Source organism: Myodes glareolus, chromosome X, assembly GCF_982192425.1.
Source record: "Myodes glareolus chromosome X, mMyoGla1.1, whole genome shotgun sequence".
In the NCBI taxonomy this organism is placed as follows: Eukaryota; Metazoa; Chordata; class Mammalia; order Rodentia; family Cricetidae; genus Myodes; species Myodes glareolus.
This window is the reverse complement of record NC_142053.1, coordinates 44,851,801-44,879,556: the sequence shown is the minus strand read 5'-3', so window position 1 is coordinate 44,879,556 and position 27,756 is coordinate 44,851,801. Positions and strand designations below refer to the sequence as shown.

Below are 27,756 nucleotides of genomic sequence, written 5' to 3'. Positions count from 1 at the left end.
AGGAACCTTGAGGAAGGGTTGAAGGGGGAGGGGAGAGGCAGGGATGGGAGCAGAGAAAAATGTAGAGCTCAATAAAAATCAGTAAAAAAATGCTATGATGCGACATATGGTTTTAATGACATATAAATAGCTCCCAATTTTCTTCTCACCTTTAAAACTGGGTCAACAACAGTACCTGCAAGAGCTATGGGAGCATTAAACGAACATGTATGCATGTCAACTGATTACTATAGTGGCTCTTCCAGGGTATGTATTTTGATTGCTATTTCCTGTGTACATAGAGGAGGGAACACTAACTGTGCCTGTGACAACGTCTCAAGATGAGCACTGGGAGTCTTGAAAGATAGAATCATTAAATAGAGGCACTGGGGATTGGCATTATAGGTTAAAGAATAGAAGCACTAAATATGCTAAGTTCTAGTAACATAGAATGCCACCTTGTAGGATACAGTACTTAGGGAGAATGGGAAAATAGTGGTAAACTATGAGTGAAGCAATCATTGCTCCACAGAATGGAGATAAATATACTGGGCTTGAGGGATTGGTCCACCTACTGAGACAGTGTGCCTGAGCTAATGGGAGCTCACCAAATCTTTGAATGGTATTATTTATAAAGTAACAAAAAATAAAAGAGAGGGGACTGGAGATATGGCTCAGAGGTTAGGAGCTCTTCCAAAGGTCCTGAGTTCAATTCCCAGCAACCACATGGTGGCTCACAACCATCTATAATGAGATCTGGTGTCCTCTTCTGGCATGCAAGCATACATGGAAGGAATGTTGTATACACAATAAATAAATAAACCTTTAAAAAATAAAAAAATAAATAAAAAAATAAGTACAGTCTCATGCCATGCAAAGGAGATGGAAGAACATCCTAGTAATGGGAAGAGCATATACAAAGATAAATTAAAAATGCATATGGAATGTTGGGGAACTATGTGCTGTGACTCATGCCCTAATTCTAGGAGCTCCTCTCCCATTTGGAGGTCTCAAATATGTCTGTCTACATTTGGTAGGTTGTAGAGTAGATTCTTCAAGTCAGTTTGAAAGAGGGTTTTGCGGGGAGGTAAAAACAGTACATGTGATGTGTAAGGGATTGAAACACAGAGACTTTCACTCAGTACAGATTTTGCACACTTACAGTTGAGGTCTGAAAACTGGTTTGAAAAATAGAACAAAAAACACCTTTTCCCATGAAGACCTCTATGACACTCTAAGACACAAGAAGATCCATTTTGGTGCACACTGTAACAAACACTTATGAATAATTTGTTTCAATGTAAGATGACAAAGTAGCATCACAGGTGCAAAGGAAGGGGAGTTCTCTCTATATATTCACGGGAAACAGTGCAGCCAAGTAAGATGGTGAATTCTGAGTACTGTCATGGTGGTACTAACTGTGTGCAAGCAGAATTCTCACCAGCAATACAGAGCTGGAAGTAGTGATGACTGTGAAGACATTTGTGACAGAGAGATGATGGACATTTTTTTTCTAGCAATGCTATCATAGAGAACTCTTGGAGAAGAAACACTATTTCTTTACCTTTTTGCTCCCATGACTGTGAACCTATGAATTAAATCAATAAAATGCAATAACACTAGAAAAGGCTCACAAATTTTATTAGTATGTATATACACAGAAGTTCACAGAAAGAAAATGAAACTCTAAAATGTGGTTAGATTCAGGGGGCTTATATACTATCTTAATATAGGAAGGAGAGCTTGAACTTAAATGAATGATAAATTCTGGAGGAGAGATTAGGAAATGAGTCAGGGAGGGAGAAAGGAATAAATGCTGCAGACTATTTTAAAGCATGAATTTTCTGTTCATGCAAATTAATCTTGGTGTTTATTTCCTACCCTAAGGGATGAGTCACTCTCTGTCCTTGAAATGGAGGAGAGGTTACATTCCTCAAAGGAAAATCTACATCCAATTTTCAGGCAGTTAGAAGTAGAATAGAAAATTTTTTTCTGTAGCTATTGATTCTTAATTGTTATTAGCTCAAAATAATCCTTGTTACAAAATGGCACAGTTTTGAGAAGCATATTCTGAGCTTCTTCGAGCGTCAAAGCAAAGGGCAGGAAAGATGACTTAGCTCTTCTAGTGGACCTGGGTTTGTTTCCCAACATCCACATGGAGGTCCACAATCATCTGCAACTCCAGACCCAGGAGATCCGACACTTTTTCTGAATTCCTCAGGCACCAGGCATGTACATGGTATGCAGACATACATACAGAAAAAATACTCATACACATAAAACAAATATAAAAAAGTCCTTTTAAAAAAGAGTAAAAGCAGGAAAGGTATAAAAAGGCAGGCAATGTATGGAGGAGGCAGGTCTTCTTTGTAAGCCCATATGAGGTGGTCCTTTCTGCCTTCTAGGAGTCATGGTGGAAGGAGTAAAAGAAGTAAAAGTCCTTCAAGAGGAGTTGACAGAAAACGTCTACAAATATTGTCTACATATAAAACCACAAACTTGAAGGGCTGGTAGGTATTTGGGTGAGAGTCATTATAGAAAGGGGATCATGCAAGATGGAGCCACAGAAGTCTAGTTTGACTTATTTGCATTTTCCTCAATGCAGGTAGACTGATATTTTGATTCACAGTGTCATTCCAGAAGAAAGGAAGCTGAGTGGAAGGGGTGTGAGATAATAGAGATACAACGGAACTAGATGGACCTTGCTAAAGGGTGTAAAAATGGTCCACATCCAAAACTGAATGTTCACTGAGGTTGTGGGTCAAGAGTTGTGAGTCTTGAGAGCAGCCTGGGATATGACTTCTCACTGCCCTGCATGAAACAGACTAACTCCCTTATTACCCATCTTTAATCTTGTCCTTCCTACAGTCTCTCTGGCCTCTGTGATATGATATGGACAAAAAGCTCCCTTATGCAAGATGAAATGGTTCTGACCCCATTTCTTTCTGCAGATGCTTTCTTCATTGTCTTTTCTCACTTCACTAGAACGTTTCTCCAGTGAGTTCTCTTGAGCTTCCAGCCCTACTTCCTCACAGCGCCCTTCCACTTACCTCTGACAATTCCTTGCTCCAGTAACTTCAACTCCTCTCTTCTTCCATATTATCACCATCGTTACAGAGTTTCTGCCATGCCATTGACCATCTCAGCAATGACTGACAATCTGCATTTCTCTCTTAAAATCCTCTCATATCCTGACTTCTGAATACCCTGTATTTAGCTATAGAGTTAGCATTGAAGATTTGAGGGAATTTATTCTGGGTCAACACATAACAAAATCCTTACAATGATAACTAAAACAAGCTTTGCATAAAAGTGTTGTGAACAGCAGGACAAAATTGAGGTCCTCTTGAAACGTAAGTAAGTGGTCCAAGAGGGATTAAAATATCAATGGTTGTTCTAAGTGCCTTTCCCACCTTGAATATCCATGGTCATCAATGCATGTTCAATGGACACTAGACCACTATACTAATTACTTTATATGTACTGATTACATTAAACCTTACTGCAAGATTTCAGGCAAAGGACAACTGTACCATTATCATCCCATTTTCTAATTGAGAATACTGACAAATATAGAAATTATAGAGCTAGCTTAAGAATCTAAGCAGCCTTACTGCTAAGCTGACACTGGAAGCTACTCGAGAGTAGTATAACAAGAATGCCAAGCTGACTGTGAAAACACTAGGCCCCACCCATCATCTTTTACCCAGTCAAATGACAATCTTGACTGGGGTGTCAATCATATGATTGCCCTGTCATAGCCTTTTTAAATTAAAATTTTATTAATTTAAAAATCCAGAAACACAGTGACTCCATAAATAAGTACCATACCTCGGTACATGTCCTGCGAGAAAAGCAAAAGGGAAACACTGTTATGTTACTCAGACTTCTTTACACTAGCTAACTAGAAAATGGATAAAACTGCAAAATGATGTTTCTGGTCTTTGCTGTCCCAAGTGTTTATGATACAAATAAATACCAAAAAAAGATCCATATCCATTCCTCCCTACTCACTACAGCCAGTTTGATCTCTCTCTGCATACCCTACACTCTACCCAACATCAAAACCTGGAGGGTTTCTACATCAAAATCCCCAGTTCCTGCTTCCCACAGCACTTTAGAAAGGTGTGTCGCTGCACCTGGAGGCAGGAGTCTATCTAGGGGAGCTCTTTAGGTGTTCCCTTGAGGCTAAGCTTTCAGAGAACACCTGGGTGGGAAGGCTTTGGGGTGAATCATCGAGCAGGGGGAATCACCCCTTTCCTTCAGGGTCTGGTTACAGATCTCCACACTCTGGAAATACAGTTCCCCTTCTTCCCCCTACCCCCCGAGAGAGAGGCAGCAGTGGATTGATACTGCCCCCGTCACATGTTCAATGATGTTCTGCGGCGGCTTTGCAGCCCAGGAATCTTTTGTCCCACTTCTGAGGAGAATGTGTATGACTGGCTGGCAAGAAATTTGTCTCATGAAGCCCTGGCCCCAAAGTCTGGTGTCTTTTTTTTTTTTTTTTTTGTGGAAGCTGCCCCTTCCCTGCCAGGTTCCCATAAAGACCAGACCATTTGCACATTTTTTTTCCTATCATGTTCTCTTGCCTAGTGTGGGAAATACGGGGTTTCTAGGTCCTCGTATTGCTTAGTACTCATTTGAGCTCATTCATGCTCCTCCAAAAGGACAGATTCAGAAGTCAGCCCTATGCTCCTTGTTAGGAATTATTTATAGTTTCCCCACAAAGATGGTTTCTAAAGCCAAGCCTCAGAAAGCGTAATTCATGCTGTGGCATTGGGCTGCAAATAAACATTTCAGGAGCAGCCTTGTCAAAATCCCAGATACAACCTATGCTTGTGGAGAAGGCAAAACTAGTAGGAAGGTTTAGGAGAAAGGTCTGTGTCAGAATTCTCAGTTCCCTGAATGAACGGTAACTCTCTCTTGACAGAAAAACCAATGTTCAGAAGCTCACAAGGACCGAGTCTCTTGAGAAAGTCAAATTTCAACTCCTGTAGTCAGAGAGATAAGAGAGCCTTTAAAAGCGGCTTTCAGAATAATTCAAAGTAAAGTGTCTGTCTGGGTGACTATGGCTGCAAGAAAATTAGCGAGTATTAGTTTGTACACTAGTGAGTATTATAGCTGTGAAGACAACAAAACAGGTGGACTACTTTGTTTTTATCAGGTGTATTCTTCTACAGTTATGAATCTTCTACAGTTATGCATTGCTTGGTATGAACTTAGTTTCTGACAATTTCACCAAGTTCTACCTTCCTAATGGAGGCTCCATAGGTTCAGGTCAAGAAAGAGAAGTGGTATTGCCAGACAAAGTGAATTTGGCACTTCAAAGTGAACAAGACCCTAACTGGCATTCTTCACCCTTAAAGGCTTGAGGGCAGTCTTCTACATACATTTGGAATTTGTTTTCCTGGGTGCCAACAGCCCCAACAGTATTTAGGAACCAGAAACAAGGGCAGCTTCATGTGCAGTTTGGGTGTCTTTTGTACGTGCGTATATGAGATATGAGGATGATTTTTTTTTCAGTACTGAGAGTAGAGCCCAAGGCTCCATGTGTTGGGTGTGTGCTCTACAACTGACTGACCTGTAGTTTCACCCACTGAATAAGTTCGTTTATTTAAAGAATGGAAGACACGTGAGCATTCGAAAGGCATTTCATACAAATGATTGTTCTATGTGGCCCAACTTATACTGAGCAATTTTCTCCTCTTCCTTTCACGGGACTAACTTTCTACACAGAGTCCTTAAAAGTGTTTTCTTTTAACCTTCAAATAAAAGTGATTCTCAGAGAAACTAAAGCTGCAGCAGCATGCTCTATCCCTTCTCCCCCCAGAAGCCATTAAAGACTCCTCTATTCTCTTTAGAGGAGATGTTTGAGGGCTGGCACACCACTGCACATAGAGGAACAAGGTATGTTGTGGCTGGCGTGGATAATTTGACTGCGTCTGACTTTGGGGTTTTAGAGCGCTGTTGACTTAAGCAAAGGAAGCCGGCAGTCCAGCTAGCTGCAGCTTGGGTTTCCTTGATTGATACTATCCAATGCTGGCTGTTTGGTCTAACAGTGGCCCTTTTCAGGTCTCTCCAGGTACAAAACCTGGACCAAATCTTCCAGTTCTGTTCTGCACACCCGACTTGAACACATCTGGCTGAGCCGAGCTTCTCCCTCAGTGAAGATCTTCCACTGGTCTAAAAGGAAAACAGGGAATGGTCAGGGGTGTGTAAGATTAGTGCTGAACTAATTAGGAATACAACCAATATGCTTCATTCTTTCCCACATCCTTGTAGACCCCTTAGGGTATTTTAAATACAAATGGCAGGTGGCTTCAGCACAAAAGCACCCCCTCAAACACATAAATACTTTTCTGAAGGTGGAGACAGAAAACACAACACGGAGTTTTTACTTCAATACATCACATTTGAAAGATTCCCCAAATGAGACACAATTGTTCTCCCACGAGTAAATCCTAAGTGCTTAGAAGTTTAGAAAACTTCTATTAAAGGAATTATTTGATTTTAAATAATGTGTTTGGGGGGGATATATACACGTGAGTGCAGGTGCCCACAGAGGTCAGCAGTTTTAGATCCTCCTGGAGTTGAAGTTCCAAGAAGTTGTGAACTACCCTGATGTGGGTACTTGGAACTGAACTCGAATCTTCTGGAAGAGTGGTATGCATTCTCAACCACTGAACCAGTAATATGCACGCTCAACCACTGAACTCCACCGCCAGTTTTTAGAATTTTCATACTGTATTCAGCATTTGGAAAATATTCCACAGTCTGCTTGCTTGCTCTTCCTGCGGCTCACTTGGCACCAATTTAAAAAATACCCATCGACAGCAGTATCTACTGCATCGCTGGACCGCAGCTGACTCTCTTGGTGCCCCATGTAATGGTTTGGGATACTTGATTGTTTATCATCATTTGCTCTATTCCTCGCTTCTTTTGTCAACAACTGCTCACATTAATTTTTCTCCTATATCCGCATGCTGTCCTTATGCATCATTGGCACCAAACGGCATCCTATGGTTCTTTATAGTGCTCCATTCTCACACTGGTTCACAGCCCTTTCCACTCTTAACTGGACTGAATCACTTTCATTGCCTATTGACTCTCAATAGCCCCTCACATTTCTCTTTATTCCTGTGTTCATGATATTGAAGTCTGGGGAGCTCTGAGCACAAGGTCAGGAAACTCCTTTTCACCCTAAACCTCCTTGAACCTTTTTGGTTTCCCTATTCACAGGGGAACATAGTGCCATCCTCTTTAGATCTGATCTCCCTGCTTCTTTCTGCCTTAAATTCTTCATTTTCTTCTATTCTTTATACCTCAGTATGAAGGCAGAAAAAAGGTGGGGCGAGATAACATTTACCAAAACCTTGTGGTGTGCCAGGCTATTGAGGCACATTATGTGAAGGAGTTGGGCTTATTTCATTATCCCCATGTTACTCCATTGGATCATTTCACTACCCACTTCCTTCAGCCGGACAATGTTTGGGGCACATAATACCTAATTCCATTACTCGTCCCCAGTCCTAGCTAGTATGGGCACAGAGTATGTCTAAGTCAGCTTTGAAGTCCTCTAGAGCCTAGTACACTGTCTTGATACAAGATGAACTGAAATGTGTTCTGTGGTGAATTAGTAATTTCAAAAGCCATTGATCCCTGAACCCTAGCCTCTGTCTCCTTTATTCCTACTCTCTTGGAGGGATTCCCCAACTCCTGCATTCAGATTCTTATGCTGAATTCATTTACTTTCTATTATTCTTTCAAAAGACATACAAAATACCTTACCAATCCCATTTCTAGCTGGTTCTCAGGTATCCTGATCAAAGTACGTTCCAAGCAGACATCCTTTTCCACCAACATCTGCTTATTCTTTAGCTTTTCATTGACAAATGGCATTACTACTCATCCAAGATACAAAGTTATTAATCCTGGAGTCACTCTAGACTAAGCCCCTTCACACACACTTCTATCTGTTGACTTAGCCTTAGAAATGTCTCTCAGGGTGACCTAACCTCTTCTGTTTTGCAGACAGTATAGTGTGGGAACTTCCTAATTCAGATTCTCACCAGCTCTGTCAGTAATGGTGCACCCCACTCCTCACAGCAAGGCCCTTTTTCTAAAAGCCAGATGTGAATACACCGCTTACCTGCTTCCTTACCTCCACTGTTGTGCTTTTGCCTGGGGGTCAAATCTAACTTCCTAGCATAGCCACTGAGACTCTCCATAGTCTGGATTCATCAAGGTGACTGCCTAGTAAATCTATTAGAAAGCCCAGATCGCTACACTACTATTACCGTGCTGCTTGTATTGTGGAGTACCTCCCAATGCTGCTTGCTTTGCATGTGCACCTTTTCACTGGCTTCTTCTAAGCCTTCCGACTGCAAACGCTTTTCATCTTCATTGTGCCCTATGTGGCCTTGGTGATCATTCCTCACCCCCACCCACATTTCTTGTTTGCTCCTGCCTGGATCTTCTCTTAGGCTGCACCCTTGCTCTGGACTGATTTCTTGACCTGTTGCCCAGTCACACCCTTTTCTTTTAAAAAGCGCCTCCTCCCCGAAGCCTTCCTCGACTAAGCCCACCTGGCTCTCAACTTATTGTTCTCTGCAGATTCCCCTGAGCGCTTAGGCATTTAACTCCTCACAGCTCTTCTCATTCATGGCGAAGGCCCATTCGTGTTCTGTCTCGCCCATTAGAAATTCTCTGGGGATAGAATTCGGGTGCCTTTTATTCCATAGAAGTGCTCCCCACCCAGCCCCACCCCGGTGCCCTGCAGTATCTAGTCCCTAAGCTCCATCTAGTGTAGAAAGTCAGAAAGTTGCAAGTCTGTGTGGATGCCTGGATGCTTTTAAAGAAACATGAGCACCTAGTGGTAGTTTAAAAAGAGTCAGAGAGCTCTGCTATAATGCAGGATTGATATGCAGTCCATATTCCTGTCCTCTTCTTCATCCCCAGAGAACACAGTCATCTAGATATGAAGACTTCACAATTATACCAGACCTGAAATCTTGGGACGCTTCCTTCAACTGCCTCATGCCTTGGGTTATCAGTTTCATGAGGGGCATTTAAGAAACCTTGACCTGAAATGTCTTGTATGTGGACTACATCAAATCACAGCTTGTATTCATCATGCCCAGGCTTTTCTAGTTTGTACTCAGACACCCTCTTTGTCCTTAGTCCTCCAAAAGAGAAAGAGCACATCCCCTAATGTTGCAACTGAGCATCCTTTATGTTCACTGGGAATACAGAACAACGTCAAGTGTGGCAACACTACATTTAAAAGCTAGAGGCGGTTTCCAGTGAAGAGCACTTACTTAAGGTGGTCCGAGTCAACAGCTTGAAATGATGGAGCTCCCCAAACATCCTCTTGGATATCTTCTCAATGTGGAAGTGCTGGAGAATGCCTAGGGCAAGCGCAAAGTGGAACAGGTGATGAGACATTTTTTAGCCCTTTATGGAAGCATGGTCCCGCTTTTCTGCCCAGGCTAAACATATAATCTCATTACTGGGGTTTAGAGGTATTGAACTGGGCTGTGAAATGTACTTAACCAGGAACTTGGATGGCTCAAAGATTTTAATTGACTCCATTTGTATTCTTGGCTCACTGGCTTCCCTTTAGCTTCTCCAGGGACTGGAGATAAGGGAGGTAGTACTTCTGACCGTGGGTTCTCCTCCTTAGAAAAGCGTTGAGTACTGTTTGGAGCTTCTGTAGCCAGAGGCAGTATTAGAAATTCTGCCTTTGGCCATAATTTTGATAGACTAATTCTTGCCAAACCACTAGGCTGCCCTCCTGGCTAAACAATGAAAACCAGTAGTAGGATTGCAGGCATATTATATGTGCAAATAGAGAGGTTACCCTTATTCCTTCATTCACACAGAAGTGCGACATTTCCTTTGGGAAATAGTCACAATTCTTGCAGGTTTCTCTCAAAAACAAAACAAAACAAATAACGGGGTTGGGGTTCTTATTCTTTGGCCCACAGTTTCCACCTTGCCTAAACAGTTCTTATCAGAGGCAGGTAAATAAATGAATACTGGCAAGTAGTTAAGGGGCAACATGTTACCTCACTTAAACCAGAGGTCAACAAGGAAGAAAAGAGATGAAGGTTGGGTTTTGCTGTGTCCAGGAAGCATAAACCTTGCTAAAAAGCTTTATTGCATATAGAAGGCTGTTGATATCTACTAGCAAATTGCAAGCCATCTATTTACTTTAGTCAGGTGGGGTGAAGGATGTGTGGCTGCGTTTACTGCTTAAGAAACCAACATGCCAGTTCTTAGTCCCAGGTATGGAGCTAAAGACAGATAACTGACATGTCTAGATATAAAACCAAAATAAACATGGTTGAAAAGCATATCTGCAACCTAGCATAATTCCTAATTGAGGGGTGGAGGCATTCTTTAGTAAAAGCAAGGTTGTTGGGTAAACGGAGTGAGAAAAGATACAGTAAACAACTATAGCAGAATGTCTGAAACTGTGATCCAAGTATTACTCGCATTAGCATCACGAGGTTATGCCTTATTCATGAAATGTTTATAACATATCCAAGGCCTGCTGAATGCTCATCTCTGGGGCAGGACTAGCTAGTAGCACATTAGTACAGTTCTGTGCATGATGCTGAAGAAATACATGTTTAAACACTGGTTATTATTGTTGCTACTTTGAGACAGGAACTCACTGTGTAGCCCTGTCTGGCTGAGAACTTACTGAGTGTGTATAGGTACTTCGGTACCAGAGTACATATTTGAGGTTTAGAGGACAATTTACTTGGTATTGTGGGATTCAGTTCTCCCCTTCCACGATATGGGTCCCAGGGACTGAACTGAGATCATCAGGCTTATCACCAAACTCCTTTAACTAGTGAGCCATCTCCTTGGCTCAAGCCCACAGTCTTCTTAAAAGCAGAATGTTTTAAATATATCATAATCCAGAGTACATGGTATAATTCTAGAGACATAGCTTTATAGTTTTATATTGGAAAGGGAGACTGCAGCTTATTAATTTACAACATAGGCCATAGATTAGAACCACTTGGAAGATTTAAGGAAACATACTGACTGGTCCACATGCTTGGCTCAGATCAACGAATTAGACTCTGGCGGTAGGGCTCAGGTATTTGAAATAAAAATCAAACCAAACCAAAACCAAAAACAAGATCTCAAGAGTTAATATTTGATCTTTATCATGGACTGTGGTCAATTTGCAAGCACGATGTCTGTGCTAGCAGCCTGCCGTTTCTCAGCAGAGGGATCGCTTTCGACCCAAGCACAGGAACCTGCTGATGTAAAATTAAGGCGAGTCGCCCCTTTTCTGTCTGACTTACAAACACAAATTTAACACTCTTTTGCTCACCCTTTCGAATGGTCCAAACGTGGACCTCTACTTGAGGTGGTCTCTCAGTCTCCAGTGCTATTTTTCTGGTAGTCTCTCCATCCTCCATGAACACCGACTCATAAACAGGCATGGTTTCTTCTCCACAAAAGTAACCTTTGCTGTCAAAGTTTTGGCTTGGAGGTTCTTCTGGAACCAGGAAGCAAGTAGAGTTTTGGCATTTTTTTTAAAACTAGAAGTAAACTTCTGCACTTAGCCATCTCAGTGTTCAGAACTGCTTGCACTAAGCAGACGCAGACAATCAATGGGAACATGTTTTAGAGAGACACTGTTCTTAGATGTACCGTACTAACTCAGCACAGGCTGCCCCTCTAGCAGCCACCGGAGCACCCAGACACATTTAAGCTCTCATGAGTCCATATGATCACAGAGTCAGTGACTCTGTAGGGCACACCCCAAACTGAACTGGGTCTCCCTACAACAGCCACTGAGAAATGAACTTTGATGAAAGCGAAGACGAGTATAGCCAGGTTAAATTTCTTAGGTACTTAAGGGCACACTGACTTTTCCATACTAGGGTAGAATCATGTTCTGTTCAGCCCAGTGGTGCTAAGAGAGGCCCAGGATATGGGCTGACAGAGGGCTTTGGTTAGCTTTTCTGACATCATTTCAGTCTACTTAGAAAACACTCATGACACTCATCTATGTGCATATACTTGCCCAATGGATCCATCCAAATTGGCTTGACATTTCTGAATGCTCTTTGATTTGTTTGTAAAAGGAATGATAATACCGGATCAACACCAGTGCCAAAATCTAGATGTCAGATTAGTCATGTGTATGCTATGCCAAACGAATGGTTGGGAGATACACACACACACACACACACACACACACACACACACACACACACACGCACGCACGCAAATATGCACACTCACACACACACAAATTGGTTAGATCCACTATCTGTGGATCATTTACTATGTATAGTAGGCCGTTGGATTTCAGCTCCCAGGAATAAAGGTTCCAGCTATGTAACACTTGGCATTTTATACCACACTCCCTTTGTCCAGGCCCCATATTAAAAAATGAGTTTCATGAGTTTCCAGATAATGGTGAGTTGTTCCTTTGATAGCTTTATAATTAGGACCCCCTTCAGATGTGTATTCCAAGTATATAACTCAAATAAAAAATACTGTAGAGAATCTTTACACGCCCTGAAAAGTTTGAGACTATGCAGTAGTTATCTACAAGAATATCTAAACCATGAGGGAAAAATCCACTGAGGGCTGAATGTTGGGGAATCTGTGGTTCATACTGACAAGATTTACTGCTGCCCAATCAAACATATTGGACCGGACATTGTAATCAAATTGCTATTGTATGTCTCTTTTGGACCTGATTACGTTTCCTCTCTACCTCTGCCTCCCAACATTTGGCTCTGCAAGGACAAAACCACCATCGTCTCTTGACAGTTCCAAGTTGGATCACTCATTTTGTGGATTATCCTAGAATCAAGCTTCCTTTCTCCCTTTGCCTTTCATTTTAGACATCTGATTACTTGGCAGGCCTGTCTTTTTTTTGTTATTTTGCTTTTTTTTTATGATGTTAAGCAATTAAGGGCTGTGTGCTCACAGTTTTCACATGAGAAGAAGGAGGTCATGAAGCATACAGGGACTTCTATGAATTCAATCGTCACCTTTACAAGGAGAGCCGAGTTTCTTAAACTTTGCTCACTAACTTAATGTTGGCTATGAATGTAACTGACATATGAAACCCAACCGTCGATAGCACCAGAAGTTCCTGTCATAGGCTCATAGTTCTCCCAGTATCTTAAAGAGTCATTCAGAAGTTCCTAAGTCATCGTAAGATCTGGACTTACACAACTGAAGAAATCCACAAACAAAACCCCATTAGTGACTCAGCCCTTGTTGAAACTGAAAGACACTAAAAAATTTTGTTCTTAAAAGGATGTGCTCACTACCATCTTGCACGTTCCATCTCAAGGCACTTCACTGCCATGCCCACTTAGTCTCATTTCCTTTCGGTGACCCATGCCATAAAAGAACTCATTTTGGGCCATGTCCACTCCCCATAACCTCTAGAACTAAGAAACTTAGACACCATTACTGTGGGAGGTGATGGTGACAGATCAAGATGTGTTATCTCATCCTAGGAAGCTTTTAAAAGTCATAACAGGGGTATTAAATGACCAAATCCAAAAGAAGAGTGTAAGGAATTCCGGGTATCAGGGAAGTACTGGGGTATGAGAGATGAGTTGGGGAATCTGTAGATCTGTGTCTTAGCTAACTCCTTGGTGGGTGATGACATGTAAAGTAAGTTTGGCCTCTAGCAGAGCAGTAAGAAGAGAAAGGTGGAATCTGCATCCTTTATCTCAGCCTGTGTTTGTTATTGATGGAGCCTGCTCTCATTTGTTGTGATGAAGCTTTTGGCTTAGTCAAAATAATTAATATTAGTGGTCTTTTTTCTTTCTTTGCTTTGTCCATTTTCCTCTAGGCCATGCACCATTATTTTAAGAGGCTACTGATGGTCTGACATTCCTATTTGTGGACCCTTTCAAGTCATCCAGGAATCTATTTAAACATCACATTTCACTGGCTACTGCTTTGAAAGTGTTTCATACACTATTCACCATCTCTTGATCTTGCTCTTTTTGCTGTCACAGTCTCCATCACATGCTAAAATTAAATTCTTAATTTGAACTCACTGTGCTTTGTCTTTACTACAATGCAAGAATCGGGCAGTAGCCTTTGCCCATCTTGTTCATCTCTTGTTCTTCAGTGTCTGTGTTTGCATGAAGTAGGTACCTAACATGCATCTTTAGGTCGATTACAGGATACACTTACTGCTGTGCAGGTGCTGAATATATGGAGCAGGACACCCTGGGTCATGCAGACAGTGACTCTTGGACAATATGACCCCTAAGAGTGATTTAAAATGCACATACCCAGGTCTGTCTGGCTCAGAGAGAGAAAAGTACATATAATGAGATCGAAATGGTCTCTTTCCATGATGCCCAATGGATATACTATCTCAACATATCTGATCAGGATGGAAAACAGTAAAAATAGCTCATCCGGGAAAACTGGTTCAGTCGGTCAGATTCTTCAATATATTGACAATTGGGATTCTGGAGGGTGGTTTTATAAACAACAACTTTTATTATGTTTTCAAATGATGAAAGTAATACATGTTTACTACTGAAAATTTAGAAAATACAAGTGAAAGCAGAAAATAGGAATATTTGGTAAGTCAGCTATCCAAAGATGATCTCTATTAACATTCTATCATAGACCCTTCCAGGCTTTAAAAAAATTTAAACACACACAAACTTTCTCTTAACACAAAAAATTAAGTACGGAACTTTCTCTTAACACAAAAAAATTAAGTATGATACACATATTTTTGTAGTTTGCTCTTCTAAGTTAATATTTCCAAGTCAGCAGTCTTGGTCTACTGACTTGGTTTTAATGGCTATGTAATATTCCATAGTGCAGTTATACCATAATCATGAGTGAGTGGTCTGACTGTTGTCAATTTTTCACTATTACAAATAACACTGCACCAAAAAAGCCTAGCTTCTATACCTTTGTGTGTCCCCACTTACTTTCTCAGGGTAAGCCCACAAGTGGAGTTGCTTGTCTGGATGCTTACAAAACACCACCAACCTGAGAAGGAAATTTTTTTAAAGACAATGGATTCTCTGTATTCCATTTTCTCCTTTTATTTGAAATCACCCGTGTGAGAAAATCCTAAGCACAATGTGAAATGAGATTCTGTCTGAAAATCAAATCAAATTAGAAAACCTGATCTTCAGTATTTAGATAACTATTAATTTTTGCCTAAGATTATCTTGTATTACCATGAAAGTGTAAATGTTAGACCTTTAGTCAAAGAGAAAAACGTGTTGGGAAATTGCAAGTGACGTTAAGATGTGTGGATCAAATGAGACCCCAGCCTTGGAAAGAACTGATACCTACAGACTTCCTAGAATATGCTCCCTGCCTACCTCTAATAAGTACTTCCTCTTACACTTTAGCATTCTGATTTCTACTCTTGGCTAGCTCTTGTCCTTTGTATCTACATCCTGTCTCTTTGACAATGGAAGATGAAGGGCATTATAGTTATCATAAATTATTACTTCTTAAGCTTAAATAGAATCACTTGAGAATCTTAACTGCAGATTTGGTCTCAGGGCAAGTGGAGGCCTGAGAGTCAGCATTTTTAATTAGCTCCTAGGTGCTGCTGGTTCACCAATCACATTTTAAAGGACAATACCATGAACCACTGTGAGCATGCATCAAATGTTCTCAAACTTTTTTGCATATCAAAGGAGTCTGAGGCACTTATGAGTCTTAAGCCCAGGCCACAGTCAAATCAATTAAATCATTATCTCTGGATATGGGACACAGATACTTTTGGAAACGCACTGGGGATTCCATTGTGCAGACAATTGCAGGAATCATAGACTCATTTAAAGATTCTCCCATACTTACACTGAATGCATGTTTCCCTGCAAGGCAGGAGCAACTATTCAATGGAAGGAGAAAATGTTGTATCCATCTCCATTTAAAAATGTGTTTTTATTTCCACTTGTGTTTAATTTTTTTTCAGAAGGCCTAAGAAATGACGAATTACTGTACCTGGGTATGGCTAATTCATTCATGGTGAAATACTGGGATTGGAGAGTGGCGGTGATGGCTGTAGGAAGTCACTTACTGTAACTATATCATTTTGAATAAAAAGAAATAGAGGCTCAAAAAGTTTAAGGGGCTTGCTGTAGGTCATACATGAAAGCTGGAGCAGACCAAAGTTACAATGACAACATTTTTGATCTAGTTCATATCTTAAAAATTGTCATTTGAACAATCTGTGATTTCAAAAATGATCAGCACCGTTTTTAAGTAGAAAAGACAGTGGGCTGGAAGTAACCTGGTTTGAAGGCCTTGACTGTATTATTCATTAGTTTCATGACTCTGAGAAAGTCAGTTTCTACACTTCACTGTTCTTGTCTTTAAAAGAGAAATAATATAATTGTAGGACTTTACGGTTGGAAGGTAGTGAAGCAGAAATAGAATTGGATAATAGATGCTAAAACACCATTAGAATGAATTATTTCTATTTTTCTATAACACAGTAGGGTTACCATAGTGAAACCAACTATGAGAAATTTCAAAATGACTAGAAGAATTTGCGATAAACATCAGAGGACATGGGATGATAATTACTTTGATTTGGTAATCATACTTTGTAATATGTCTTGAATTATCCTACTGTACCCCATAAATATACATAGACTCTGGGTCTCAAAAATTAAAACATAAAATGCAAATAAAAATACAAAAATGAAGCACAGTGATAAACTGCTTTAATTTTTTCACATGGGGCTGATGAGGTCCATATGCATATGGATCCAGTATATTTACAAGGTCATATAATGAACTTAGATTTGGGCCAGAACCCAATCTCCTGCACAGTAACTCACGCATCTCTTATCTGAAAAGAGTACTGGACTATGGCTGGAAGTGAGTTAGTGATTTAAAAAGTGATAGTTGTGGCTGTTTTCCTAAAACCATGCTAACTTAGGACAAGAACTGTGCTAACTTAGGAAAACAAGAACAAGGTAAGCAATTTGGCACATGTGTGAAGTAGTAGACACTTGAAACTCTCCAGAATAGTTCCGAGCAGTTAATTCCTTCAAAAAAACCATCAGTCTCTCAGAAGAGGAAAGAATGAAATTCATTCTTGCTAGAACTATTATCATAAGACTTATAGGACAGGCCATTTGTATTTCTGATGGACAAAGAAAACTGTATAGGACTCTGCGTGGATCTCATTCAACCAAAGGCAGGGCCTCCAGCCAACGCACCTTTTGCCTTTTTACCTGGACACACCTTGCAGCACTTTCCATCTATTTTTTGAGGATACTTGCAGGGGTATCGATTGGGGCAGTGGATCTTCTTACATTCTTGCTTGGTGACATTACAAGTGCAGAGCACACATTCCACAATGCCAAAGGCCCGTAGATTTGGATGCCAGGACTCTCCATGAGAATAGGTCTTTCCATTGGAAACACACACTGAAAGAGAACACAGAGGTAGAGAGTGACGATGGATCACTAGGCTCCATGAATTCTTTAAAACAGCAAGCACCCTTTGTTCTGTTATGACAAGGACATGCATTTGCAGAGGCGGTCCTTGCTTAAGGCTATCACTGTTTATGGTATCACTGTTGAAGTGATAACGACCTTCAAGAGTTATTCACATGCCTCTGCAGCAGTCTCTGGATTCTAACAAAGAGTCTGAGAAAGAGTGGGCAATCCCTAAATAGTTTTTCAATTGGGTGATGACTGAATGAATGAAAGTGGGGTTCTATTGGTCCCAAACATCTGATAATCTTTAGGGGAGTGTAGTACTTTTAGTATCTTAAGTGGCACAGTGTGGTCTAAGTAGTTATGCTTCTGGGCATAACAATTTTCAAAAGAGATTTGTTATCTAGGAGGGATAGATGTAAAACCAATTCTCATTCTAAAGGCCCAGTTTCACCTATATTCTGAATCAAATCCATTCAGAATAGCAAATGTTACGAGAGTCTGACCTACCCATTTAGATAAAGAGCCATTACCTCTGTTTTCTGAGATATCTTGAAAGAGCTTATATTGGGACTACAGGTAGAGGGAACCTGCGAAGGAAAAGGGACACAGGACATCCTTCCAGATATGTCAACCTTAAGCTTATTAGGCTACTACTGTACAGCATGGAGCTAAGGTCCAGGGAAATACATGGGCAGGTAGTGCTGTGAATGGAGAGGTCTGAGGAGGAATGTTCTCCATTTCTGAAAGGCTAAGATTGTGGCTATTTCAAGCCATAAATGGGCCTGGGTGTGGCTTTCATGATTTCCATCACTTCATCATACCCAAGAAGACCTGTCGGCATCTTAATCAGTGTTATCTCTAGGGTAGGGTGTATCTCTTTGGGCAGGGCTGGGGGGAGATATATTCCCACTTGGGGCGTTTCTAGGAATTGACTGATTTGGCTGCAGCACGGACTCGGGATGAATCATTGGGCTATTTCTTTCTCATCAAGTCCACTGGGTCACATTAAAGAATATGAAAGATGTTGGCTGTCTTTTATTGTCTTTTGCAAGAACTGCTTGAGTACTGGGTCCTCTAACAGGTCAGTCTGTGTAAAGATTTCCAAGAAACTAACCTGGAGAAGATCCCAGTGCACAGAGAGTTTCAGAAGATACCTAAAGTGTGAGGCTCGGGCTATGAAGAGAACCACAGAAATCAGGCAGGATGTGTTTCTCTTTTGCCTACCCTTTCGCTCTTCCCAACACGGTAACACTGTTTTCTAGACCGTATGAACAAGTGGGTACAAAGCTGGCTTCAAGAACATTTTGGCAGGATTCAAGCTTAAAATGTAGGGTATCTTGTTGCTTTTCTTCTGTGATTTTTAACAAAGATCTGAGTGTATATACCAGAGGGGACTCTGTTACTATGACGAGAACTTGGGAGAAGGGTGAGCCACACTCAGGGAAAACAAGGCAGGCAGCACTGCCCAAGCTAAACTTCATCTCCTTTCTAAACATTTGGACTATGGGTACAGTTCAGACTAAGCAGTGGAATAAAATGTAGCTTTTAGGAGGGATGACAGCCTCCTCCCACCAACAAAATTCCAAAAGATGATTTTGAATCATCCAGCTGGGGTTTGGGCGTTAAGGTGAAGACAAGAGATTCTTCAGTGAACTCTAACAGAAAGGTCAAAAGAGAAGGGGTGTATCCAGATAAACATGGCAGATGAAGAAATACAAAGTAGCCAAGGATTTTCTAAGGCACTGAGGCAGTGGTGGGATGAGCCTCTACTGTGAAAAATGAAGAGTTCTTAGGGAAATTATGGTATTTAGGGCTTTTGAAGTCTATTTTTGTCCTCAATCATTTTTTAGGGCTTTGCAATTCTTCCACAGCAAATGGAATCTATTGGGGGTAATTTAGGACTGAGAAATCCAACTGTATCTTTACCTAACTCTTCTTTCTTAAAGTTGTATCAGAAAGCTTGGGAACTTAAATGTCATAAATTTCAAATCAAACACAGATCAATAATACATATTTCTAACGATTTTAATAAGCGCAGTTTTATTAAATTGCATTTAGAGTTTTCTCTTAAGCCTGTAGATTTTTAAAATTGATGTTTTTATGTATAATCTGAAATTTACATGTAATTAGTAACAGATGTGATGAACTAGTTTTGGCTTGACCAGCTCTGTTGAGATTTATCCTAGGAGTTCTTTGTAATGGGGATTGTTTTTCACCAGTGTTATTCATTCATTTGGTTTAATAATTTACTTTTATCCTGTTCAAAGAATTGCCTTTTGATTTATTTTCTCTCTAAAGGAAACAAAACATGCTTGTGGTTATATAAAAAGAAACCAGTTGAGCTTTTATTCCAAAGAACTGATTGACAGGATACCCAACAAACGAAGCACCAGTCAGTATTATGCCTTTCTCCTCCTTCCATCTCTGCTACTGGAGTTGGGGCAGTGGAGACCAGAGAAGAGAAAACTGGACCAATAAACATACATTAAAGCTTATGCCACCAGACTCATGGTTGAGTGTACTATCTGCTCAGTGGTTCTGGTTCTCAGCCAGGTGATTTCTGGATCTGTTGATGGCTCCCACAAATGGAAGGATGAGCGCCTCATTTGCTACATACTGAATCAAAATCTCTAAGATTGGAGTCAGGAATATTTAACAAGAGTCCCAGGAGAAAGGCTTTTTAAATACTTAACTATTGAGAAAATCTTTAGAAGTGGTTGACACCAAGTACCTTTGGATGTTGGATATCCTGCTTATTAAAGATAAGTGGATTTTGCCAAATGACCTCCAACTCCTAGAGGCAACAGAGAAAGTGCTGAGGTTGCTTCCTAAGCACAAAGGGTACTTGTGCATACTATTTTGGGTGCAATTGTGGAAAGTCCTACAAGTCCTCTCTAGTCACTTGTTCATACCCCCTTTGAAGACTTCACATTTAGTGGCCTACATGTGATTACTCACTATTTATGGGATAAAGGGTCCTGTCTCAGGTTCGGTCTCTAGAGATCAGGCATGCTGAGGATGATAGCCTTTACCTTGTCCATGTTTGTGCTTGTTATTGATGACAATCTGCACGATGGTCCCTGATGCTTGCTGGGAATCCATAAGAGCTCCCCGGTGACTTCTTCCCCCAGGAAAGCGAGGAGGACCTCCAGCTTGTCTGCTTGGTGGAGGATCATAGGGAGAACGGAGGTAAGAATGCCTCTATAAATGACAAGAAAAAAAAATCAGTCCAAAACAAATATGGACAATAAGATGGTAGGACTTGAGTTATATACGTCAGCACCATTTTAGTGACGAACTCCATTCTTAACTGTATGGCTTCCTAAATCAACAAAGGTAAGGCTGTGACGGCAAGACAGCAGCACTGGCGGTTTGTTGAGCTTTCCCTCTCTCCTTGTACACTCGACTAGATTTGCAGAGAAACTCGCGAGGCAGAAAACAGCACCAAAGGCTAAAACACCTTCTTGCTAAGAGACTCATATTTCCCAGTTTAAGTGTTAGTCTGCAACCCAAGGCAGAAGGTAACAGGTCACAGGAAAAGTCTAAAGCGGTATTTGAATTACGAGGAGAGATGTTTGTTGGGGAGGATTTGTGACCTGGGTCATGAACAGTGGGTAGACTTTTTTTTTTTAATAGGCAGTTTGTGGGGAATATTCCAGGCAGAAGTTTTCAAACTGAGAAGGTGTAACAGAGAACATAGAGTCCTTAAAAGGGAACAGTTGAAGGATAACATTCCAAAAGGGGTTGGAGCCAGATCATGGAGGACTTTAAATGACAAGCTAAGGGGTAAGTACTTTATTTGGTAAATGAAAGAGGTGGGAGTATGGAAGCCTTTGAGGGATTTTTTTTAAGTAGAGAAGTGGCTTAATCAAGAGTTTGTTTCAAAGCACTAAGCTCTGTTACGTGTTAGTGAATTGGAGAAGAGGAAAAGGTGGAGGCCAAGCAGGGTCCCGAGACGTATACTGAGAGTGTAAGCACAGGCGGTGAAAGAAGATCACACAGCAGCACACATCACTGATGCACGACAGTGGCGTGATGCAAGATCTACCGAGTCGAAGACTTGCCTTGTTCACTGCTATATCTTCAGTGCCAGATCAATGTGTAATATCTAGACTGTACTCACCCTGATTATTGAGTGAAAAAAAAGGTAGTTTCCTACTCTTGTGGTACTAACAAAGCAACCAGCATTGTTTCATCAAGAGATCGGGGCAATGACAAGCTCAACTGTTCTTCTCCTTCTCCTTCCCTGAAGCTGAGGCATAGTGCAGGTAGAAAGAGATGGCGTGAATAAGAATGAAACCTTAAGGACTAGAGCAGTAATATGCACTGATTTAGAGACACTGGTTACTGGTAAAGAAGGGAAAGCCCATGGAAAGATTTCACAGGCAGTTACAAAGGAAGATCCTTAAGCTCACTGATGGAGATAACAGACAGACTGAGATAAGGGTATCCTTGACGCAACTTACCATAAGATAAATTTATATTGCTATGTGTCATAAGCACATCTTTTGAAAAAAAAATGCTTTGGGAGAAGGGGAAAGTGAACAGAAATTAGAATAAAAGGACTCTGATATAAAACATTATTCTCTGTATCTAAGAGCCCCACTCTGGCACATGGCCATAACAATTCATAAAAACAAGAATTTGCTCCAATTTGTTATCATGCACATGGATGGGATTCCCAGGGCAAATACTTCTCATTCCCATAATGGTTAATATGTCTCCTTCTGAAGTAATCGGTCACATTCCACAAAGGCCATTACAGGCTGTTCTTTTCTTCCTGTTGCTTGACAACACTCTGCCAAAGCAACACGGAGAAGAAAGTTTGCCTGGTGGGTGTTCCGCTGCTGCTGAAAGAAAGGTGTTCAACAGCAATACAATTAAATAGGGTCAGTGGCCTTGGAAAACTTGCAACTATGTTATGTTCTCTGATTCACAATGGGGAGCACAAAATGCAAAACTCTGCGTAGCATTGAGGGGTCGTATGGGCAGTGGTTTGAAACCAAGAACAAAAACAGAAGCATCAGAGATTTTGAGTAGAGGATCTTTTGTAGACTGCTTGGCCCCACACATTCATCTTAAGTCTGATATGTCCCCACGGTCTTGTCTGTTTGAATACTTGGCCCTTGGCTGGTGCTAAAGGCTATGAAGCCTTTGAGATGTGAAATCTATCTGGTCGAGGTGGGTCACTGGATATGGACCTCTGAGACTTACATTCCCCCTCCCCCTGTTGCAGTCTGATTCTCTACATCTTGGTCCAGCCACATCATGTGAGGAGCTCCAATGATTGCTACTGAGACTACAATTCATCCATTCCTGCCACTGTGCCTCCTCTGCCACAATGGGCTGATACCTCCTGAAACTGTGTGTCAAATAATCTTTCTCCCTAAGTAACTTCTGCCAGCTCTTTGTCACAGCATAAAGAGTAGCTACTAATACATCATGTCAGACTTTGGTTTTGCAGATAGAGAAGCTGAGAACAGAGAGGAGAGGGAATGTATTCAGAATAACAGGGTTGAGGCAGGAACTGCTGAAGCCATGGAGGGGAGCTGCTTACTGGCTTGCTCCTCATGGTTTACTCAGCCTACTTTCTCAAAGAACCCGGGATCACCAGGCCAGGAAATGCACCACCCACAAATGGGGCTTCGATCACTTCGAAGTGATCACTTCGATCACTAATTAAGAAAATGCCCTACAGGCTTGCCTACAGCCTAGAGGTAAATGATCAATCCACCTTAGAACAAAGAAAAATATTTATTTATAATAAAGTGGAACCATCTGGCCATTGTGGTCTACCAGTCCCAAATGTTCGTTCTTCTTGCTACAATTCTAGGTTAAGTCATCCCTTATGGAAGTTAGATGGAATAATGAGGCTGAGAGGCAAGATACGGGGCTTCTGAGGAGCATAAATGGAAGAAAGAAAGGAAAGCAAATGGCAAGTCCATTGAAGTGGACTCGGTGCTTACTGTGGAAGCTGAACAGCAGAAGGTGACTGGAGCTGACGTTTTGAATGACATCTAGCTGACAACAACTAATGCAATTGCTCTCAAGTTCTTACCTAAATAAAAAACTGGGTTGAAGGAAAGAGGCAACTCCCAACACGGAAAACTGAGACTGCGACCGTGCCTTGTTAGAATCTTTATACAATCTCACTTTAGATTAGACAGAGTGGAAAAGGAAAAATCTTTCCCTGATTGTGAGAATTCAATCTCGCTGGTGGAATAAATGTTGCTTTTGTGAGATACCCGAAGCGTTGCTTTCCACTGTGTCCACTATTCTGCACTAGTTCCAAAGAAACGGTGTTCAGAAAGCCATACTGTCAAGTAGAAAAGCAAACGGACACTATGTGCTACCACTGCCGAAGCTTTGGTATGGTGCTGGCAAAAAGGAGTGTGCAAGTCAAAACTAGTCACCGTGATGACAGTGAATGCTAGTCCAAGTGACATGGTGATGTGTGCATCTGTCTTTCAATAGCAAAGTCTGTGAACTCTGTCATCATATGCCCTCTCTATTTATGAAAATAGCTGCTCTATAATTACCTACTCTCCTGATTTATTTCCAGTTTCTAAAGTTTGATAAAATCACCTAATTTTATTTATTATTAAACTAACTCATATCATAGAAAAAACATGAAATAGCACAGAAGATAAAGTTAGGAGGGCAATGTCTGCATTTCCTCATGGCTACTTCTGTCCTTCTATTACTATTCTTATCATGTTGATATATGACTTTTAAGATAGTTATCATTTATACATTTGTCAAAGCACAACACACATTTCACATATGTTTTATTATATTTTTCTGAGTTTTCTGTTTTGCTACAATCAAGTACAATTTTACTTTTAAAAATTACTTTATTTGCTCTGTGTGTGTGTGTGTGTGTGTGTATGAGAGAGAGAGAGAGAGAGAGAGAGAGAGAGAGAGAGAGAGAGAGAGAGAGCATACATGTACACATGTACAGTACTATGGATGCTTGTGTGTGAAGGTCAGAGGAAACCTTGAGTTGGTCCTCTCCATTCACCATGTGGGTCCTGGACATAGAACTCAAGCTTGATGGCCAAGTGCCAGCTGAGCCATTTTGTCAACCATGTTATATTCTTATTAATAACTTTCACAGTATCCTAATGATTGGGTGTATATAGCCAAGCCTATATTGATACATGTTTATGTCAATTTGTTAAATATATATGAAAACAATGCTACAGTGACATTTTAAAAATAGTTCAGCAGGTACATTGAACACCTGTTTGTGTGTGATGGCAAACACCTTGAAACTTGGAAACACTTTTATAAGTCCCTTAATGTGACCTGGAACTTGCTCTGTAGACCAGGCTGGCCTCGAACTCACAGAGATCCACCTGCCTCTGCCTTCTGAGTGTTGGGATTAAAGGTGTGTACCACTGTCACCCGGCTTCCTTTTCAAATTTTAAGAAGTTTGAAGAATATCTCTTCTTAGGCGTTCATTCTTAGAGATGTTCTGTTCTGTGAATTGATTAAATGTACACACCCACACATACACATATTCCTACTTGTCAGGCTTTTTTATAAGATTTGTGCTAACAACAGAAATAAGGGTAATGGTAGGAGAATCTGGCCCACAATCTTTGTTTTTCTTTCAACTGCATGACCAAGAACCCTCAGGTTTATAAGGAATCTGACCAAAAGGATGAAGTGGACTATATTAAAATCCCATAGAAATCATTCATTCTTGAGAATATGGGTGGTGACTGTCTTCCTTAGAGAGAACACACAGAATTGTTAGTCATTTGAATAGAGCATCTACTTCTGATCTAGACAAAACCTTATGGATGCTCTTTGCTCATGTTCTTGCCCTAATTACAGATGATAAATTTTTAGAGGTCGGTGAAGACATCATTTGATTTTTTTTTTGAGGAAGGAGAAGAAAGTGATGTTAGAAATGGGTCCATTTTTTTGGATTTGATGGAGACTTTTTTCCATGGAGGAAAAAGCTTGGCTTGCTGCTGTGGAGTGTGGAAATATTGGAGCTCTTCACACTTACTGCTTCTCTGTTGGCAGGTTGCCGGAAGATATCACCATCAGAATGTTCCCACGACAATTCTCCATCTCCTGTTTATTAAAAAGAAACAAGAAAGAATCAAACATACATATAAGGGAAAACTATCACCCTTTTGACCCAGCCACATTTTTGAAATTATGTTTCTAAAGTTCTCAAGGCATTTTAGCTCTTGTGGCTACCCTTCAAGAAACGGCACTGAACGATTTCTCTGGGTGGGTCTCATGATTTAAAACAACTCAGAGGAAAGTTATCATTTTTTAAATAGATCAACTGGTAACATTATCCAGAATTTGGAATATAAAAGGGAAAATAATTGATTTTCTCCTTAATATAGCCATCATCATCACTTTGGTTTATTTTATTCTAGTGACAGTTAAGCATTTTACAGATCGTATTTAATGTGTGTTTATACTACCCTTAAACAATGAATTTTGAAGTTTTCATTGGTCAAGTCTTAAGTCATGAACTGTTTTAAAAGTAAAAGTTAAACTTGCTATGATTATAGTGTATATGCAAGAAATATCCAAGATGCTGTCTTTTTATTTTTCTTTTATAAATTCACCTAAGTGCTCCATTTTCAATGACTGGTTCCACTCCTCCTTTCCCCTCTAATTTTTCTTCATGTCCCTCCTCATTCACTCTCAAATTCATGAACTCTTCTTTAGTTATTATTACACACACACACACACACACACACACACTCCACAGGTACATAGATAGGGAAAAAATCTAAAATTCATATGGAAGTCAAAGCAATCTTAAATAAAAAGAATAAAGCTTAAGTAGGTTACCATGACACAATTCAAGTTATATTACAGAACTATAATAATAAAACAGCACAGTACTTTAATTTTTATCTGACACATTTTTTTCTAGCTCAGTAGTTTTCAACTTGTGGGTCTTCACCCCTTTGGGGATTAAATGACTCCTTCACAAAAGTTGCTTAAGACCATTAGAAAACACAGATATTTGCATTATTATTCATAACAGTAGCAAAGTTACAGTTATAAAGTAGCAACAAAAATCATTTTATGGTTGGGAGCCATCACAATATGAACTGTTTTAAAGAGTTGAAGCATTAGGTAGGTTGGAAACCACTGCTCTAGGTCTATATGATCCATTATTTGGGCAGTAAAACACCTATTACTGAAGTCTTCCAGAATAGCTGCTGAGGCAGAAGTAGGCCTGAGTCAGAGATCTCTGTGGACCAGGTGTAAATCAGCGACCTCTGAGGTAGCAGGCCTGAACCAGCATTCTCTCTACCAGAACAGGCCTGAGGCAGCAACCCCCACAGGAGCAGGTACAAGGGAGCAACCACTGAGTGAGCAGGCTCAAGCCAGAGATCTCTGTGGGTCCAGGCGCAATTCAGGGACCTCCAAGGAAGCAGGCCTGAGCTAGAGAACTCTGAAGGACTGGGCCCAAGTCAGGGACCTCTGCAGGAGCAGGTCTGCGGCAGCAATCTCCACAGGAGCAGGTACAAGGGATCCAACCGCTGAGGGAGCAGGCCTGACTCAGCAACATCCACTGGAGCAGGCCCAAGCCAGTGAACTCCACTGGAGCAGGCCTGAGCCAGTGACCTCTGCCAGAGCAGGCCCAAGGCAGTGACCTCAGTGGACTGCCAGTATTGCAGAGTGACCCCAGGGAGCGCTGAGCAACCTCCAGAAACATCAAGTGACCTGCGGGGTGACTGGAACTGTGGCCCTGACTACATCATGAGGTGCAACCATCTGAGCCTTGGATCCACTGGCACCTGGAAGACTGATTGTCAGAGACACAGCTCCAACTCCACCAACCAGAGGAAAACATGGGTAGACAAGGTAAGACTGCACTCCACACCACAAAGAGAAACACAACACCAATAAAAACTAGTGGCCCTACAACAGCAAGACTTGAATAATCAAATACAGACGACGAAGAAGACAATGACCTAAAAATAACTTTAGGAGAATGTTTGAAGCCCAAAGAGGAAATGAAAGATTCCCTCAAAGAAATGGAGGAAAAGATAAACAAAAAATTGGAAGAAATCAACAAATCCCTTAAAGAAAACCAAGCAAAAGCAATCAAACAGGTGAAAGAAACGATTAAAGACTTGAAAACCAAAATAGAGACAATAAAGAAAACACAAGCCGAGGGAGTTATAGAAATGGAAATTATGAGAAAACAATCAGGAACAGCAGAATACAAGAGATAGAAGACAGAATAGCTGCTGCTTCATTCTAAGGCAGGGTCTTGCTATATAGTTGTGGCTAACCTGAAACTCACTATGTAGCCCCTGTTGTTCTGGAGTGC

General features: G+C 40.8%; 1 protein-coding gene across 3 annotated transcripts in view; it reads right to left on the bottom strand.

Moving 5' to 3' along the window:
- Positions 1–1,603: 1,603 nt before the first annotated feature.
- The window catches only part of Chrdl1 (chordin like 1), a 143,281-nt gene continuing 117,128 nt past the window's right edge, over positions 1,604–27,756 (bottom strand). For 2 of the 3 annotated variants that reach the window (XM_048441744.3, XM_048441750.3), the window contains exons 6-11: positions 25,450–25,517; positions 20,462–20,630; positions 17,220–17,414; positions 11,333–11,500; positions 9,297–9,386; positions 1,604–6,162 (exon numbers count right to left, since the gene is read on the bottom strand). In XM_048441744.3, the coding sequence (XP_048297701.3) occupies positions 6,032–6,162; positions 9,297–9,386; positions 11,333–11,500; positions 17,220–17,414; positions 20,462–20,630; positions 25,450–25,517 (821 nt within the window). In that variant the 3' untranslated portion in view covers positions 1,604–6,031. Of the gene's footprint in view, positions 6,163–9,296; positions 9,387–11,332; positions 11,501–17,204; positions 17,415–20,461; positions 20,631–25,449; positions 25,518–27,756 lie in introns of all 3 variants that reach the window. The other variant, XM_048441734.3, reaches the window with a different exon arrangement.